This window comes from Misgurnus anguillicaudatus, chromosome 2 (genome assembly GCF_027580225.2).
Source record: "Misgurnus anguillicaudatus chromosome 2, ASM2758022v2, whole genome shotgun sequence".
Taxonomy (NCBI): Eukaryota; Metazoa; Chordata; class Actinopteri; order Cypriniformes; family Cobitidae; genus Misgurnus; species Misgurnus anguillicaudatus.
This window is the reverse complement of record NC_073338.2, coordinates 23,905,816-23,924,181: the sequence shown is the minus strand read 5'-3', so window position 1 is coordinate 23,924,181 and position 18,366 is coordinate 23,905,816. Positions and strand designations below refer to the sequence as shown.

The window sequence follows — 18,366 nt, the reverse complement described above, 5'->3', positions numbered from 1 at the left end:
GGATGAATTTAAATGCCACCAAACACTTCCATGTTTTCTCTATTTAAAGACTGTTACATGAGTAGCTACACGAGTAAGTATGGTGGCACAAAATAAAACTTTTGTTTGGGCCATAGGAATGAATAGGGCTAGGCCAAATGCCAACAAACCCAAGAAGCACTCCACAAAGATCAAAAGTGCACGCATGTTAAAGATGAGTATGTATTTATTCATCTCAGTTGAGGTAAGAACATAGTAAAATATTGAAAAACACACACTGGCAATTTGGCATCTCCAATTCACCAAACCGAAGTAAACTCACGCAGACACAGGGAGAACATGCAAACTCCAGACGGAAAGCCCACCTGATCGAACCAGGGACCTTATTGCTGTGAGGCAACAGTGCTACCCACTCAGCCACCCCAATAAAGGTTATTACACTGTTTGAACTGAAATTATCCTCAATGTATGAACTGACATTTAATCAAACTCATTCATTAACTGACAGCTTGGGATTCATATTTAAAATTTAAATCGAAACCCGATTTTATTCCAAAATCATAAAATGGGCAAACATTTATCACAGTAAAAACATAGTTTTGCCTTAATTTAAACAATTATTACAAATAACAGTAATTTATTTCGGTTCACTGTTACTTTGTTTACAAAACTGGTAACAAATGATTTATTAATCAGGTAATAAAATACAAACATTAAAACGTAACATGACTGTACACTAAAATCTAATAAAAGCATTTAGAGCTTTGATTCAGGAACAGGGCACCAGCAGTCATAAAATACGTCCTCACAAGGACATCATGTAAATTTATATGTAAGATTGTTAAGGAGAACAATCCAGCATAATACAGCGTTTTTGTTTTTCTACAGTGTTTTTGCATCAGTTTTTTATTAAAACATTCAGACTGCACATTTATCTTGCAATCGAGACTGCAAGCTCACAGCTCAGGTGAAATATAACTGCATGTGGCACTACAGATTTTCTGGTGGCTGATTACAGCCGTTTATTTGTGCAGAAAACATTATTAACAATCAACAAGATCTAAATGTCTATAAAGATCAGAGCACAGTGCAAAACCGAACATTTTTTCAAGAATGCCTGTTTCTCACTTGTTAAACCCTGTGTGCATTTTAAAAGGATATGATTCGTAGTCCAAACTCTGAGTCAACACCCCTGTCAATATCAGCTCAGCATTGTGAACATCTAAAAAACATAAAAGACATGATGTCACATTACAAAAGCAGTTCAATTAGAAGTTAAGATTTTCTTTTAATCTAAGACTGAAATGTAAACTAAACAATATACATTTGTCCTGTTTTCATATTAAACCCATTTCATTTTTTTTTTGAGTGTTTCCTTACCAATGTTCTTCATGAAGTACTCGCGACACAAATGCAGGTCATTGTCACAGGATATCAGAATGATCTCTGGCAAATTCTAGTATAAATATAGATAAATCAAGTTTGTGTTAGTTAAAATTACACATATAACCACAAATCAAAGGAAGTCTATAAATAATTATGTTGTAGTTTCATGCATGCTTAATCACATTTACATTCTTTTCTAAAATAGTTGATTCTTTGTGGTTATGCATTTCATACTATGTATATTTTGGGTCGGCCGACAAAGCCGACAGGACCCGCGGGTTTGGGTCAAAAATAAAAGCAAATGACTCGGGTCGGACCCGGGCTTAATCTTCTCTGCTTAGTGAAAAAAAATTATTAATCATCACTGCTGTTCACCGTAAAGAAAGTCTGGCTGCTGCGTGCAACGTGCATCATGGAGAGGGGCGGGGGCAGACCTGACGCAGTTGCGTGCACGCCTGTAGCCTGGAGAAGATGGAGTTGGAGAAAAGTAAACTTGCCTCAAGTACCTTATTGCTTACAAAATCTAATACTATAATTATATTGTATGTAATTTTATATCATTTGATATATAATATTTACTAGGGCTGCAGCTATCGATTCTTTTTGTAATCGATTAATCTAGCACTGAATCGATCGATTAATCGAGTAATCGGATAAAAATTTTGTGTGTGTTTTTAAACAACCAAAACAAATAACGAAAATGACGTGGCTGTAAAATGTTCAAACATTTGGCTTTTATTTTAAAAAAAAAACAGAGGTAATTGGCTCCAAAAAATAAGCCTATTTATTTCAATTTTTACCCATTTAGTGTTTATAAGTGCCAGTGCCAACAATTAAGCACTTTAATTTATTAATAGGCACAACAGGTTTCATGCTGTAATCTAGCCCTGATATCAAAGTAAATATCTGGTTTATGTACATTTCTACACTTGCAGCATTTAGCATTAGGCTACTAACAAATAATATATCATTTCTGGGGTGAGCCTATTTGCTATGGTAACAACCTGTGTGTGTGCGCACATGTGCATCTGTGTTTGTGTGTGCACGTGTGCTGTGCGTGAGGAAGAGAGACACCCCACTGAGACGTTCAGTTGCTTCATTGCATTTTGTTACGGCAGAAATACATACATTCATTTTCAATAGAACGCTGCATTTGGTTTGCATCACTTGCATTGCGGTGCATTTTAGGTTAAGAATCCGTTCGAAAAATCACAACATCACGTCCCGCTGTATACAGTGAATGCATGCTGAAAATATTGTTGCGTGGCTACATAAAAGTTTAAGCATATGTGATGTATTGCGCGATCGGTCTGACTCGCGTGAGAGAGAATAACTTCCTTATGCTAAACTCCAATAAGACAGAGATTATTATTATTGAACAAAATATGTCAGATTACAAGTTGCCCATATATGATTGCACTGTGGTGTCGTTTTTTGGTACACACACCTGTAAAGTGCATGCGTGTGTGTGAAGGGGTTCTTTTTTAAGCTATACTCTCCTGCAATTGAACGTGAATATGTTTACTACTTAAAAACATCAAAGCTAAACATCATATCTAGTCAAACCGCATAACGTCATCGCTACAAATACAGTATGGGATTAAAATCAGCGGAAGCTACGTTACCTTGTTTCATCGACGCTTGTTGAAACAGCAGTGGATGTTTTTGGTTCAGATGCTGAATGTAATAATAATGTAATGATCCCAAACTTTAGACATTCTCTCTCTGGCGTTTATGGACATATTCGCTCTCCGCCATCGCGCCAACTAAATTCAAAATGTACCACGCGCTATGATGTGCTTCTTGAAGATTGAACAACGGTCCGTGTGAATCAAATCTCGGCGCGTGTAGTGCGCGTCATAGGAATTTAACGAGGAGGAATTTTTTTAATCGAGTTAATCGAGTAACTCGATGAATCGTTTCAGCCCTAATATTTACATATATTTACATATACAGTTAGCACACAAAATTAAAGTAAAAAATGTATTAGTGCAACTTTCATGAAGGTAAATCAATAAAGGCATTCCTTCCGCTAGAATAGTCCCTGACCGTGAACAACAACATTACAATGTGTAATATGCATGAAAGCTCAAATAAAAACAACAAACTTTTCTCAAACTGACACGTGTGGTTGATAAGGTTGTTGCTAAGGGCGCAGTGATAAATAAAACCGTTGGGTGAAGTGTTTTATCGTGAATAAAGCACAGCTATTGACCAATCAGAATCAAGGATTGGAACTAACAGATTTATAAAGCGAAAGAGACTATTACATACATGTGGTATAGTTTTTCTTGCATTTTTTCATACATTTAGAATACATTTAAGTACGAAAGTTTTTGTTAAATCATGCTTTTTTTTAGAAAACGAACCTATGCACATTTTACGCACAAATGTATGCATTAGGGCTGCATGATAAATCACACGCAATTGTCACACGCATCTCATCAGTAAAGTTGGTTTCTTAATTAGTAATAAATCGCCATCAGATGCTTTCAGATGGAGCGGCATTTATTACACAAAGGTGTAGTTCACTGACAAGCAGGGGGGGGGAATAAAAAAAATCATTCATAACCGCGGATTAATCGCCTGTGAACTTCGGCTCTGTGGAATAAATGTGGACTTTCGTCTTCATTGGATATCTCTCGGGGGCTCACGGTACAGTAAAGTGCCCATTGAATGAACACTTCGTGATCTTGCCAGAAGTTGCCGGTCATCAAGGTACTTTTTGCCTACTGCTTTTCACCTAGGGCTATCACGATTATGACATTTGGCGGTTAATTGACTAATAAATTGTGCAGATTATGACGATTTATTGTCTGTTTTATTGCTTTGATATTTAATTCTCATACTTTTTTTGTTTGTCATGAAATCATTTTCACACATTGTTGCGATTATTTAAATTTAAATCTTTTGCAAGATTAACCTGGCAGTAAATATTAATACACATAACACATATTTCAAAGTAATTATTTAATGAATATATATTTCAAAAAAAGTATCTAAAAAAATAAATGAAAATAAAAATACAATCAAAATAAAGTGACCATACAAGAACAGGCCTTAAATAGTAGCCAATCCTACTATGGTCTTATTAGTTCTGGACCACATGGCAGCAGTGGCTGTTACTGCTTATCAAAGTTTTGCAGCATTTCTTTAAATGCATTTTTTCCACTGTACTGAATGGCTTTGCAATCTATCGCGTTACACTGTCAGTTAAGGAGCGCCATCAGATACTGTCTCGTTTATATAGACGCTGCAGCCCCCCCTTGTGTTTTGTAGAGAGATATGCAATCATTGCGGTGATCTGAAATCATTGCAATGAGGTCAAATAATCGCGATGAGATGATTATTTAATCTTTGTGACAGCCCTATTTTCGCCTACTACATAGTATGGAAGTAGGCGGTTTCGGACGCAGTGATTGACTTGCTCGCCATTTATGACTGCATTAGAAATTGTTACTACTAATATGTCAGGTGATCATTTTAGATAAACTAATGTTATTATGCATAACTCCCCTCTCAAACAGTACATCAAATTCACATTTGCAACAATGTAATGATCACAACCACAGAAATAAAAACCAAAAAACCCCACAACAACTGTGTTTGCTGGCTGTAAATAGATGTTTATAAGGTGAGAGAGCAGAGTCTGGCACAGCACCCTCATCAATATACCAGCCTCACACACTCCCCCAACAGGGATTTGATTAGTGTACCTTGTTTTGTTTGTGCTCCATGATCTTGCGGTAGGAAGGCTGCTTTGAGAGCACTTTCCCTCCGGCGCTCTCCACTATAACTTTCATTGTGCCGAGGCTCGGACAGATTCCTGGGGTTATGTAGAAATACTTCCCCTGTTAACAGAAGAATGATATGACTGAACACACACCCATCAGTGAGACTCTTCTCTCTGACATCCAATTAGGCGGCATGTCAGCGCTGAGATACGCTGAAGACACTGTTGTTTGACCTATTGTTCTGAGGTCACCAACAAGAGTGCGGTTGTGTCTGAGTGGGGACACACACTAAAGCAGGGAAGTGATGAAGTGGAAGGACTCTAAATGTCCTCAGTGAGACTAACCTTGAAGAGTGGTGCTGCATGAGCTCTCTTTAGCGACTCCTCCAAACTAAAGCAGAAGAGCACCTCTGCCTCGGCATCTCTCAGCGTATAGCTCTGCTCATCTGGAAACACACAAATCAATTTACAAATATGTATTGCACTGTTTTAACCCTTTAACTGTCATTGCCCCTTTTGAGTGGGGGGTGAAAAGGTTATCTGCAACTTCAAATAACTATAACTCTGGCATTCTTTGGTCTAGAATCAAAATCTTGGTCTTTTTTTAAAGACGACACTTTATAGTTTTGAAGTTGTGAATATTACATAAAAAATAGTTATACCAGTTTAAATGTATTTGAAATAATAAAAAAGTGCAATAAAGTAGATACTTTCTAATCAAATGTATATAAAATTAAAATGTTTTACTCCAAAAACACCACAACAATAAAGACACGAGTCTTAACTAGTTCCGAACCAAATATCAAGTTAAAATCACAAAAAATGAAGTTTCTGTCACACTTTTAGTGGTTTTACCAACCGAGGCCACTAGGTGTCAACGGTTAGCTGCATTATCTTGTCACAAGTTAATAAATTACTGTCTCTGCATTGTTTTTAATGCCAAAAGGTTTTGAAATATGAAAACTACATTCTTAAAGCTTTCCAACGATAAATAAGTTGACATTCATTTGAAGAATATAAGAATTATGAATGATACAAATTCATATGTACTCCTACAGGGTCAGAGACAATTAACAAAATGACTGTCACTATACAATTTCTATCATCAAATGGCCTCGAAATATGAAAACTACAGTCCCAGAGCTGTCCAACGTTATATAGTTAGTCAAGATTGGTGTAGGTTTAGACTATTAAATTATTGTTTTAAATATGTCATGCCAAACGTCCCACCTGTGAGACAGTGACAATTATAGGGATAAAGTATGATTTTGCGGTTTCTGTTGCATGCAAGATGATCACTTTAGGTGCAAAAATTTTTTATACACCACTGTAGCTCAGGGTAGAGTATCGCATTAGCCGCGCAAAAGGTCATGGGTTCAAACCACTGATCTATATAAATGACTGGATTGCGCATGACGTCACAACTGTGAAGCCACCGCGCCGCCATGTTGGTATACCCAAAAATTCTATTAAATCAATAGACGCGATCAGATTTTAATGATAAAACATCACTTTACTAGTCTCTGTTTTTATATCTGAAGTTACCCTGTACATTATTACAACACAAACGTCCTAAACATGTACATAGTTATTTACTGAAAGTTGTACATTTTAGTTTTTAATCAGTTATTATACATTCATCTTCATTACAGTATCAGATCAGCAGACAGACCGCAGCATATTTAGTATTAATGACAAACGTGCTCATTCTGAAATCTAAATAAATAATCATACTTTGTACCGTACGTGCATGCAATCATTTGCTGGTTTTATGTTATCTAAACTTATTTAGAGAAATAACGCTGACCGTGTAGCTGAATGTCAAAAAAAACTTTATTTATACCCGTGTCATTAACAGAACGCAGCAGACACACTCACCTTAAAGTTTTTTTATAAATCCATTTTACTGCCCGATTAAAGCATAAACATTGCAAATAACACCAGAATTAACAGTTAATTTACGTACACATCTCCTAAAAATAATCTTGCGTGACTGATATGCTGTAAAGCGGGTGAATTTAAAACATGATTTTGAATGGAAGTCAATGACGTCGTCTGCTGTCTGGTATACCAAGATGGCGGCTCGAACTCTGCGCTGGCTTCACCTCACGCTGTTACGTTAAGCGTTCTATGCGCAATCCAGTCATTTATATAGATCAGTGGTTCAAACCCAGGGAGCACACATACTAATAAAAATGTATACCTTGTAATGCACTGCAAGTAAGCATCTTCCAAATTCATGTGCAATGTAAATGTATGAAGTAAATCAGGCAAAATGAGGCAAATATTATAATTATTGCATTTACAGATATTTTATATTAATTTTTGTGCAGTGTTAAAAATGGAATATATTCAATTTCATGATTTTATTAAATGAATATTTAATTTCTAAATTATAAAATGTCTGGGGAGGGATATGAAGCAGAATAAGGATATGTCAGATGAATAGATTAAAACCTAAATTAGACTCCATGCTGGCACTACACATCGACTCACCTACGAATTTCTGGCTTTTCCAGCTTTCGTCCAGCCAGTCGGGAGTGACTATGTGCTTAACCACAGATACGGCAGTGAGGAACTTTACCGTTCTTGTCACTTTGTTGGCAACCAGATGAGTGCACTTTTGAGTGCTGTCAGCCACTTCCCCTCCAAGATCATACAATTTCTGCAGCAGAGAGGAGGACAGAAGATGAAAAGATATAGGGGAGGGCAGGCAGAAATGCCGTGAGGGTTACAAATGTGAATCATTTCTGAAATGAGCAATACTTTTACACAACGCTCTTTAACAGTTCAGAGGAAATGAACCAGTGATTTCATTTCTATGAGTGCTGCCTGCTGGAGCGTAGTAACCACGTAGATGTGCTGTGAAAGCCCATTTCGGCTTTCAGATGGACAGGTGCCTGGTAATATTAAATGGTACTATCTTTTGAAAATGCATTTCCAGTGTGCATGTGTTTTGTTACCTTTATGTACTGCTGGGCCTGCAGCGGTTCAAAGCCTGTGAAAATCACGTAGGGCGTAGACTCAGGCGGAAGCTTTTTAGTCGGTGTTGGCAACTCTTCAAGTCTGCAAATGAAGAGAGTAGGAATATTAGCCATCTGATGTTTTTAGTGGTAACTGCACAGCCAGATCTTCAACAATCTTTTATTATGTTAACTCACTTGGGTTTCTTGTTAGGCGGCTGCAGGCTAGCATCCGTCTGTTTCTGTTTCTGCTGCAGACGTAAGCTCTGCGTGAGGCGACAACAGAAAGATGACTGCGTAAGTCTCTACACTCACCCCGTTAAAGCAGTATAAGTGAAAGTCCACTGCAGGACTCATGCATAACAAATAAGACCGAGCAATCACAGAGATTGTCTGTGAGGGCACCCACTCACCGCCAACGCCTCCGGCGAGATCTTCACAGGAACGCGCCAAGCACCTGACCGAAAAATGGCACATTATGACCCATATACTTCAGAGCTTGGAAAAACGCCAGATCTAGCGTCGTAATTTAACTTAATATCTCAAAGATACTTTGCTGACTTTGGGGGTGAAACTTACTCAGAAGATTGTGCACGAAAAGGGGGTTGGGTGCCAGTGGTTCAGGCAAATTGAACTGAGAGTATCTGCTGTGCTGGATTTGCCGCAGAGATTCGAAGTTTCCCAGTAAAATGTCACACAGCCATTGGGCGTTTACACATGGGATCCTCCATTCCTTTGCCTTTTCATATTTCAACCCACTCGGTCTGAAAGCATTAAGAAATAAAGGAATAAAATAGTATATTAGGTAGCAATAAAATCACTTAATATGAATAACAACTTTTTTTAAGCTGAGCGGTGAAGTTCAACATTTAAGCATTCTTGATTTACACACATAAATGCAATAAATTGCCCCATTCAAGAGAAATTATTTATGTATAGTACAGGGTTCCCACACCTTAGTTAACTTCAAATTCAAGGACCTTTCAAGGACTTTCCAGGTCCAAACATCTCTCAAATTCAAGGACTAAATGTGGGGACACATTTCAAGTGAGAGCAAGGTTACATCATATTACCTTTAAATATACATTGATACAGCTCCCTTTCGAGGGAACTCGCGCTCCGTCACTGCGGTGAAAGTTTGGGGATGTCAAGGGGAAGTGCGTCTGAATGTGTATATCAAATTCAACCAATGGTGAGGCTTAACGATAAAGACAGGGTTACACTGGAGCCGGGAAGTATATTGCTATCTGAAATATTGCCAAAGACGCCATTACAGGGACGCAGGAAGTATGGCAAGGGAGACTCAGCGTCTCGTTCCCTTCTTAGGGAACAACGGTTACATACGTAACCAAAGACGTTTTCATGTGTCAAACACAACTATGCAAAAAAGCCTTTTTTGGTATGATTCAATATTCGCATACAGAATATATAGGCATTTTAAAGTGAACAGTTTAGCACTTGTGCTTAAAAAAGTAGAATTTTTATGATATTATCCGACACTACACAGTGAATAATATGGATTTTTTCCCCCCAGAAAAGTTCTTGCATAAAATAGATTCAAGCACTTTCAATGACCTGTATCTATGCATGTAGATTTTCAAAAACTTCCCAGTGCCTTGAATCCCCTCCCCCCCAGATTCACGAACTTTTAAGGACCCGTGGGAACCCTGATAGTATTTAAAATTCTGTAAATTTAAATTAATAATAACAATTACCATTACAAGTTAATAATTTTTCTCAGAAACTTGCATTCCTGTTAACAACAATACTTAACAATAAACGAGACTTGATGTGCTAATGTTAACCAACGTGAAGCTTTCTTAAATTAAAACGGTCTTTCACAAACTTGACAAGCACAAAATCACTAGAAGAGAATTCAAGATGAAAGTGTCTTTGAATTAGACAATGCAACATACAAAGAGTCCTGACAATCACCATTGAAAGAAAGGAGAAAGCTTTAAAGTGGGTCTACTTCATTTTTAGGATGACAGCCCATACAATTAGTGTAAAATGCTTCTATAGCTGCCATAACCTTTTACGTTACCATACAAACAGTATTGATAGCACTACAGAAAGAAACTTTCAGCTTCTTTGAAAAAAATATTTTCAAAATTGCACTTTCTCCAGCCGATTTCAGTTTAATGAAAAGGACCTTGACAAAGGTTCTTCAAAATCAGTCCTACATTCCTATTGATTTTCATTTAAACAGTATAGTTCAAGAAGCGAGATGCAATCTAACAGCCTTCAGTCAACCTAAAAAGTTTGAAGGCAAAAACAAGATATAGCACTTGTTCTTACTCTTTGCAGATGAGTACAGTGTTGCTTCGACAGAGATAGCCTGTGTATCGGGCTCCTGTTAGGTAGGCCATGAGCTTCAGGTCATCACGATCACTTTCCACGAATCCAGTCACCGAAATAATCTGAATTACAAAGAACCAAACACAATTAGACACGGTCTCTAATATTGTAAAAATTACAATGCAAATGTAGAAATGATGGACTGTGATGATGTGCTGTCAGACGGTGGCTTCTTACATGCTGTGAGCAGGGCTTGGCACCCGGAGGGAAGTTAAAGGGAAGATGAAGGGTCCTGTGAGGGGGTACCATTTTCTTCTTTTTGAGAACAGTGTTAAGCCAGTGAGCCGTCACACATCGCTTTCCCTCTCTCAGAGCCTGGTACAGAAAAACAGTTTGCTTAATGATGGATCATTAGTAAATGTCATACCGGAGAGTAACCTTAAAAACCACACATCTTTCTTCCCTTAATTAAACAACTATGCAGTACACTGGACAATGAGCGGATGGTGATAAGATTCATACCAAATTATTTCCTGTATAACCATAAATTAGGCATTGCCATGTGGTTATTCAAATAAATAGTTCCCCAAAAATGAAAATTCTGTTTAAATCATTTACTCATCCTAAACCTGTATGAGTTTCTTTATCATGTTAAACACAGTTGATGGCACCCTGTACCGTCAGCTGTGTAGTTATAATCAGGCTTTGACAACATGAGGGTGAGTAAATTATCAAAGAATTTCATTTTTGGGTGAACTAACTAAAGAATTATAAAGGCCTTAAACTATTGTGATACATACCATTACCGTCATTTAAAATTACTTTTCAATGGTACTGCGGGTTTATTCTTGCTTACCTGGACATACGTATTGCTGACTTGACTCTCACAAAGTAAATGAGTGCAGCGACTAAGAGTGGAGTCCACAGTCCCTCCATATGTCTGAATGATCTATGTGCAAAATGAAAAACAAGTTACTGACAAACTTCAAGAGAAATGTTCATGTCAAAGAGTTGGTTTTACACTTGCACCTTCTTACTGATATGTTAAGTTACTATTTAGCCATGTGTTGGTCACTTTCTAATCAACTTATTGTTATCCGTCAATAGTTGCTGCTATTTTAAGCAACAATTCTGTGCCTTCACGAATGAGCACCTTTTTACCATCCACAGGTGATGGTTTTCATTACTCTTAACATTAGTGAGCAATACACTCACAATATAAAATGTGCAATGCACTCACAGTAAAAACTTAAGTGCAATTTTTGTTCGTGTGCAAAACAGTTTTCGTTTAATTTTTATATATATTTAGCTTATATTATAAATATAACAAAAAATATAGCGGAAAAAAAAAGATTTAGTGAAAAAATTTTAGAGTCCACTTCAAGATTATTTTCAGCTTTTCTAAATTTACTATTTGTAGGTATGCGTTTAACTAATATGATCTTTTTTTCATTCTGTCAACGAATGACAACATTTGTGCAAAAGCATTTATTTATACAAACTAACAAAAAGATGCAACGTTTTCTAGGGGTGCACCGAAAATTTTGGCCGAAAATGGCATTATCGGTTTCGGGCCGAAATAAAAAATCCAGCCGAAAATGTAAACCGAAAATGAATGTCAACCGCGCCCCTCCCATCTGTGCGCTTGCGTTTCACTCACGGTGATCAGTCGTCTCCCACCCCTCCCCTTCGTGCTCAAGCAGGTTTCACTCACGGTCGAGCTGTTTGCACGCGTCTGCAAAGATTAAGCATGTCTTGATGTGTAAACTTTAGAGAGAGTCGCGCTAATGTGTCTCATACTGTAATCCATTAACATACATTTGGCGAATAAAGCTGTGAGTTTTTTTATCCATCACACACCCCTACTAAAGTTAGTACACAGTGATAGCCATAAATGCAATTGTACTAATAATTGGCATAATAATTTAATTCTGTGTTTCGGTTTCGGTTTTGCGGCCTTGGTTTCCTGTTTTCGGTTTCGGCCAAGAATTTTCATTTCGGTGCATCCCTAACGTTTTCAGATCTTGAATACTGCAAAGAAAACAACTGTTTATGTTCATTTTAAACAGCATAATACAGTCCCTCCAGGATTTTGCAATTTATTTCTGCAATCAAAATGACGACTGATTTTGTGGCGGTGTATGTGAGCGTTTAAGTGCATGGGTGAATGTGAGGCATTGTAAAGCGCATTTAACATTTAACAGTTCGGTCCTCAGGCGTTGACAGACGGCATGCACACATGTTTGCTAACACTGAGAAGATAGTGGACAGATGCCTTTCTTTTGTGTCCCAAGTTCCCAAAAACTTAATATAAGGACTACAAAACAGTCAATTGAAATGCATTGTGACATAGCTTAAGCCGGTTTTTGGCATTTATGCGAGACAGCAGGTGCACCACACAGGTTTCTCACAGACCTTTCACGTATGTATCCTCATGAAAATAATGCAATATACATGCATAATAAAAACATTAGAATTAAAGGCAAGATAATATGTGCTCAGGAGATTGTGATCGACATTTGACTTTGCGCTGTGTGCCGCGATCGCGAAAAACTAGAGGGACTGAGAATACTAATGATTTACATGTTTTAGGAACAATTCAAAAATTAATGTGTGAATATTAAGCTTTTTAAATGACACTTTTACTCAAACTTTTTGTTCTTTTTAATGTTATGGATATTCTTGGACTGATGTGGTAAATTCACTTACTCTCTTCCATGTGACCAGCAACTGTTTATCCGCCATCTGCTCTGGATAGTCAGCAACTGCAAAGACACAGCCGGCCAGGAACCCATCTTCAGGGACTAAATAGTAGAATAGTCATTGTTAGTATTTTACTGCAATTTTCTCAGTCAATTTATTCAGGAGCAATCAACGTTTCACCTGAGATAAATTCTGCTCAGACAAATGTCAAACATTAATATCAAAGACTTATTAAACAGCCAAACAATATGCACTCAAAAAACAGAATTGCATGTCTTTGTGTTATTGCTGAGAAACAGTCATTGCACTTACTCTCTTGCCCTGGTTCATGCCCAAACAGTTGATGTGCTTGTGCAGGCATCTGTGGAGGTTGCAGTGTGTTCTGGTTCTGATGCTGAGGACCGTGTTGGTTCTGCATCTGTTGTTGCTGCTGCAGCTGTTGAATGTGCTGCTGCTGCTGCTGTTGCTGCTGTTGTTGTTGTTGAAGCTGTTGTTGCAGGAAATGCTGCTGCTGCAAATGCTGCTGGTGCATATGCTGCTGGTTTTGCTGCTGCTGCTGCTGTTGTTGTAGTTGTTGTTGTTGCTGTAGTTGTTGGTGCTGTTGTAACTGCAACTGAAGTCTTTGCTGCTGTTGTAAATGCTGCTGCAAGGCATGCTGCTGTTGTGGCTGCAAAGGTGGCCTAGGGAGCTGCTGCGGTCGCATTTGTTGCTGTGGGAATGTGTGCTGCTGTTGCTGCTGCTGCTGTGCATACATCTGCTGATGCATCTGCTGCTGCTGCTGCATGAACTGGTGAGGTTGCGGAGGCACCTGAGGGAAGCCTTGCTGTGGCTGTTGTTGTTGTTGTGGTGGTTGCTGCTGCTGCTGCTGATGGTGGTGCATCTGCATGACCTGCGGCTGAAGATGCATCATGGCATGCTGATGCGCCATCTGTTGTGGATGCTGTTGTTGTTGTTGTGGTGGTGGTAGCTGATGCGACTGTTGCTGTTGCTGTAATAATTGCTGCTGTGCATCAGCTGGTAGCTGCGGCTGAGTCTTTACTGGATTAAACAGAAGCTGGTTGGGAACACCAGGTTGGCCTTGAATTCCAAGGTGCTCCACACCTTTAGAAGAGGCTGAGAGACTCTGAAGGATCTATAAATAACAATAATACAAATATTAATCATATAAGGTTTTCAAAATTACAGGGAAAAAGAATAATGAATAATTTACTTTTTGTAACATAACAGTGTCTCATGGTATTTTAAACTTAACCTTCCACTGGTAGTGGTGTAAATAATAAGGGTGTCACGATTTCGATTTTAAATCGAAATCTATCGAAATTAAGTCACAACCTCGAACTTCGAATAAAAAAATGGGATCGTCGATGCTGCCACGCCCCCATGACACGTCCGGTCGGCTTGGCAAGCGGGGGAAAATAAACCTCTCAAAGGTGTCTTTAAAAACATCGGTCCAGCGGAAAGCGATTTTTATTTTACACATGAGGGATGTATTGCTACAACTCCTTGAAATGCATATCATAAACAGGATTACTACCTAGTGATCGGACTTCGGACAGAGCCCGGCTCTCTGCACATGCGCAAGAGAGCCGCCAAGATGCAGCAGGTTACATTTTAAACATAAGGGATAGTTTGCCTCAGCTCGCATGAAACACATAAAACTGAACAAATACGTAAGGATTACTACTTTAGTTTATGTTTAGACTTCGGACAGATGCGAGAGCGCATGCACGTGAAACGGAGAGAAGCGCAGCTGCTTATGACGTGCTGGATTTATTTCAGATGCTAGTCCAAGACGCGGGCATTAAGTCCATGTGCGTGCAAGAAGGAATCCTCTCTCTACAAGCTCACAAACCCCCATGCGAGGAAAAGCACGCAATGTGCATGTTAATGTGAAACTATAATAATAATAAAAAGAATAAGAATAAGAGGTATATCATTTTTTGTCTTTCAAAAAAAATAGTTAAAAAAATCGAGAATGGAATCGAATCGTGACCTTAGAATCAAAAACGTAATCGAATCGAGGATTTGGAGAACCGTGATACCCCTAGTAAATAAACTATAAATGCAACAATATTACAGCATATACTTTATAACTTTATATAAATTCAGCATAAATGGCTATAACTTTATATTGCATTGAATTGTATATCCTTACATGTGCCACATTTGAGGGTCGTGAGGCCTGTTGTGTGTCCGTGTTGTTAGTTATATTCCTAAGAGTCCTGGCAGCTGGATTCCATCCACCCATCACCTCCGATCTCTCTACCCCAAGAGGCACACCTGTGCCGCCCATTCGAGCATCTGGTGTCCCAAAGCCTCCAGGTACAGGTGGAACATTGGCACAGAGATTGATCAAACCCGTTTCCTTGCCAGGCTGTAGTCGACGCTTGCCGGGACCTGGCTGTGGCACTTCAGCTGGGGTCCAGTTCAGATTTCGGTCTTCCTTCTCTGGGGACGAGTCATCGGAGTCGTCAAACATCAACTCTGATTTCCGCTGTTTTGAAGAAGGTGAACGGCTACGCCTGCCTGCTGGGGAAGCGTCACGGGACGATGTAGGGGTGGACCGCCGACTGCGAGGTGAACGTCTGTCGCTGTAGCTCCCATCAGAACTTCCATATTCGCTACCCTCTTCCTCAGGTATCTCGTATAATGTAAGTCGTGGATGATACAGAGCCTCATCCTTCCTGTTTTTGTTTTTTACGGAGTCCACAATCCATTCTGGGGTTACAATCTTAATGTTGCTATGTCGCAAAGCACACTCATACTTTGCCTAAAACAGACAGAAATATCCAAATAAATGACACATTATGGTATTACCCTATTACAATATTAGCTGTTTGACCAAAAAATAAAACACACAACCCAGAAAGTCAAAGACAACTGAAATATTACTGCATTGCCAACATTTATTTTCTCAATTAGGGTTGAACGTTATAGTGTTATCTGTCTACTGCAAATTTACAAAAATAAAAAACAATGTAGACATACACAAGCACAAGCCTTGGGTGTATGGTCCAAATTTGTGTCAGTCTTCCAATATAAATTTCAGGTTTATGACACACATCACTATTGCATTACTTCCTCCATATTGATTTTCCTCCATAAGCCCTATTCTTAATATTATGCACTTGATCAAAAGGGTTTCATTATGCTGACAAGATCCTCAAATGTTTTGCTTGATTAACAATGGGCAAAGTTTTCCTATAACAGTGAGCCCTGAAAACAGAGACGGTAAGGATAAGGGCTATAAAACTGATGCTCTTTTGAAAACAGCATGTAGACATCAAAAGTCTCAAAAACAGGGCCAATAAAACAGACGAGTCTCATCCCTCAATTCATCCAGCAGCAAACTACCCACAGACATAAACCTACAAAAAACAATGACCTGCAGCTAGCATCAGTTACAAGCACTCTATTAGCCATAAACTTAAACCAAGCTGTTCAATCACACACCTCCCCCACTTTACTTTTGGAAAGAATGGAGACCATAAGACTTGTTTTTGTTGTTAATGCAATATGAAACATTACACAAAGCACAATGCATTACCAACTGCAACCACTTATTATGTACATAAAGACAGAGACATTCAGGCACTTACCCCTTTTGGTTCTGGCACAACCAGATGCGTGCACTTCTTGTTGAAATGAAGCTGACAGTCACCTCCATAGAATGTAATAAAGGCCCAAAGAGTGTTAAGATCATCTGAAAGCTTTAAAATAAACACCATGACATCAAAACGTTGCCTAATAGACAACAATATACACTGGCAACAGCAATAATACGCAGTGAAGACTTACATGTGGCAGACAAGCTGTGACACCAAAGAACAACTGTCCAGACTCTGGAGAAAATCCTGTAACTCTGATTTATTAGAAGTCAAGGTTAAAATCAAACAAACACCACTAAATACAAATAGTGATCAATTCCCAGACAGGTTAAAAATCTGCAGGAACAGCAGTCCTGTTTTAAGAGTAGTTTTTGAACACCCCTTGAACATATAAGGATACGGTAGTAGGTCTCCACATTTCACAGACAGTATCACCCAACTTGGCTGAAACAGAAGAAAATGTCAATATTACACAATGCAATATACTTCTATCAGTAATTACAGTACATAATCATACATTTTTAAATACCACTGTATAGGTCAGATCTAAATATCTATTTGTTATTTATATTAAATGTACCTTTACAACAGGCAAGTTAAAGACCTCTGTGGACTCTCCAACCTCGGGATTATCCCCATCTTCTGCTATAATGTGGGTGGCAAATGCATTGTAAGATACCTCTTTGCCTTTTCCCGCTTTCAGGAGTTGCACAACCTGTCAGTGAATATCAACAGCTGATCATTACCATGTCATTAGTTATAAACAAAATCAATTCTTACAATAAAACATAACTGGTTAAAAACGACTGTAAACACTATTGCTGCCTTATCTTAGTTGTTTATTAAGATTACATTGCAAACCTAAACAAGGAGAAACTAAAATTTCACAAAACCAATAACACAAAGGGTTAAGGTGGTCTATGAAGTGCAGAGAATGCACAGGACTCAGATGCTAATGTTATTAAGTCTTTCTGTATTAGAGTGATTATATGCACTTTCAGAGCAGTGTTTATTTACATCCACAAACATTAAAACGTTAACAAATCACGACTGCAATTAAAAGCTGCCCCCCAGAGTGATAACAGACGCATTGTTGTCAGTGTTGAGAGCAGCTGGGCTAACAGACTGTAGCCAGGACATTTGCTAACAGTGGTTAATAGGAAAGAACTACACATGCAAGAGGAGCAACCTAAATAATTACAGTATAATATAATCAGACCTAACCCTAAATGTGTCTTGCTTAAAGGTATCCCCTAGTCCTCTAGTCTTAAGAATGAATCTGTGAGATAGCCTTCATGCTAACAGAAGTCACCAAGCTACTAGCAAACAGGCTAAATGGAAAGCTTACAGTTTGACAGTATTACCTTCTGATCAATGTCTCCCACCACGTAGAACTTCACGTCCTTGAAAAGCTCTTCCGGTACTTTTAAGTCGTCTTCCGACATCGTTTCGACTGCTTTAAATTAGTTTACAGAGATAAGTAAGCATTATTTGGCTGTCAGGTTAGCGTACTACCGGCCCCTCACAGAACTGGCTGCTAGCAAGGGTACAGAAGCGCCAAAGCGGATTCGGCGGGCTTTGGACGCTTACATATTCTTGCAGGGGGAGATTCATCTCTTACTATAATACAAATATTTGCCAAATAGAAGTAAAATAGAACAACATTTGTATATTTTCGTATATAAATATTTATGTA

The 18,366-nt window shown here is 38.4% G+C and overlaps 1 protein-coding gene across 2 annotated transcripts; it reads right to left on the bottom strand.

The window, feature by feature from the left end:
* Positions 1 to 500: 500 nt before the first annotated feature.
* On the bottom strand, positions 501 to 18,229 carry paxip1 (PAX interacting (with transcription-activation domain) protein 1). Of its 2 annotated transcripts, XM_055202044.2 has the most exons (21): positions 18,035 to 18,229; positions 17,251 to 17,385; positions 17,071 to 17,114; positions 16,861 to 16,924; positions 16,662 to 16,772; positions 15,218 to 15,832; positions 13,375 to 14,194; positions 13,069 to 13,163; positions 11,216 to 11,308; positions 10,597 to 10,734; positions 10,360 to 10,481; positions 8,641 to 8,825; positions 8,475 to 8,518; positions 8,260 to 8,327; positions 8,062 to 8,164; positions 7,595 to 7,763; positions 5,444 to 5,544; positions 5,082 to 5,216; positions 1,360 to 1,435; positions 1,142 to 1,201; positions 501 to 812 (listed from the first exon to the last, which is right to left on the bottom strand). In XM_055202044.2, exons 1-21 carry the CDS (start codon positions 18,113 to 18,115, stop codon positions 796 to 798), a joined length of 3,276 nt encoding a protein of 1,091 aa, XP_055058019.2. In that variant the 5' UTR covers positions 18,116 to 18,229; the 3' UTR covers positions 501 to 795. The 2 variants fall into 2 exon arrangements, with proteins under 2 accessions (XP_055058019.2, XP_055058018.2); XM_055202043.2 differs by having other exon boundaries at positions 501 to 1,201.
* Between the last annotated feature and the right edge of the window lie 137 nt (positions 18,230 to 18,366).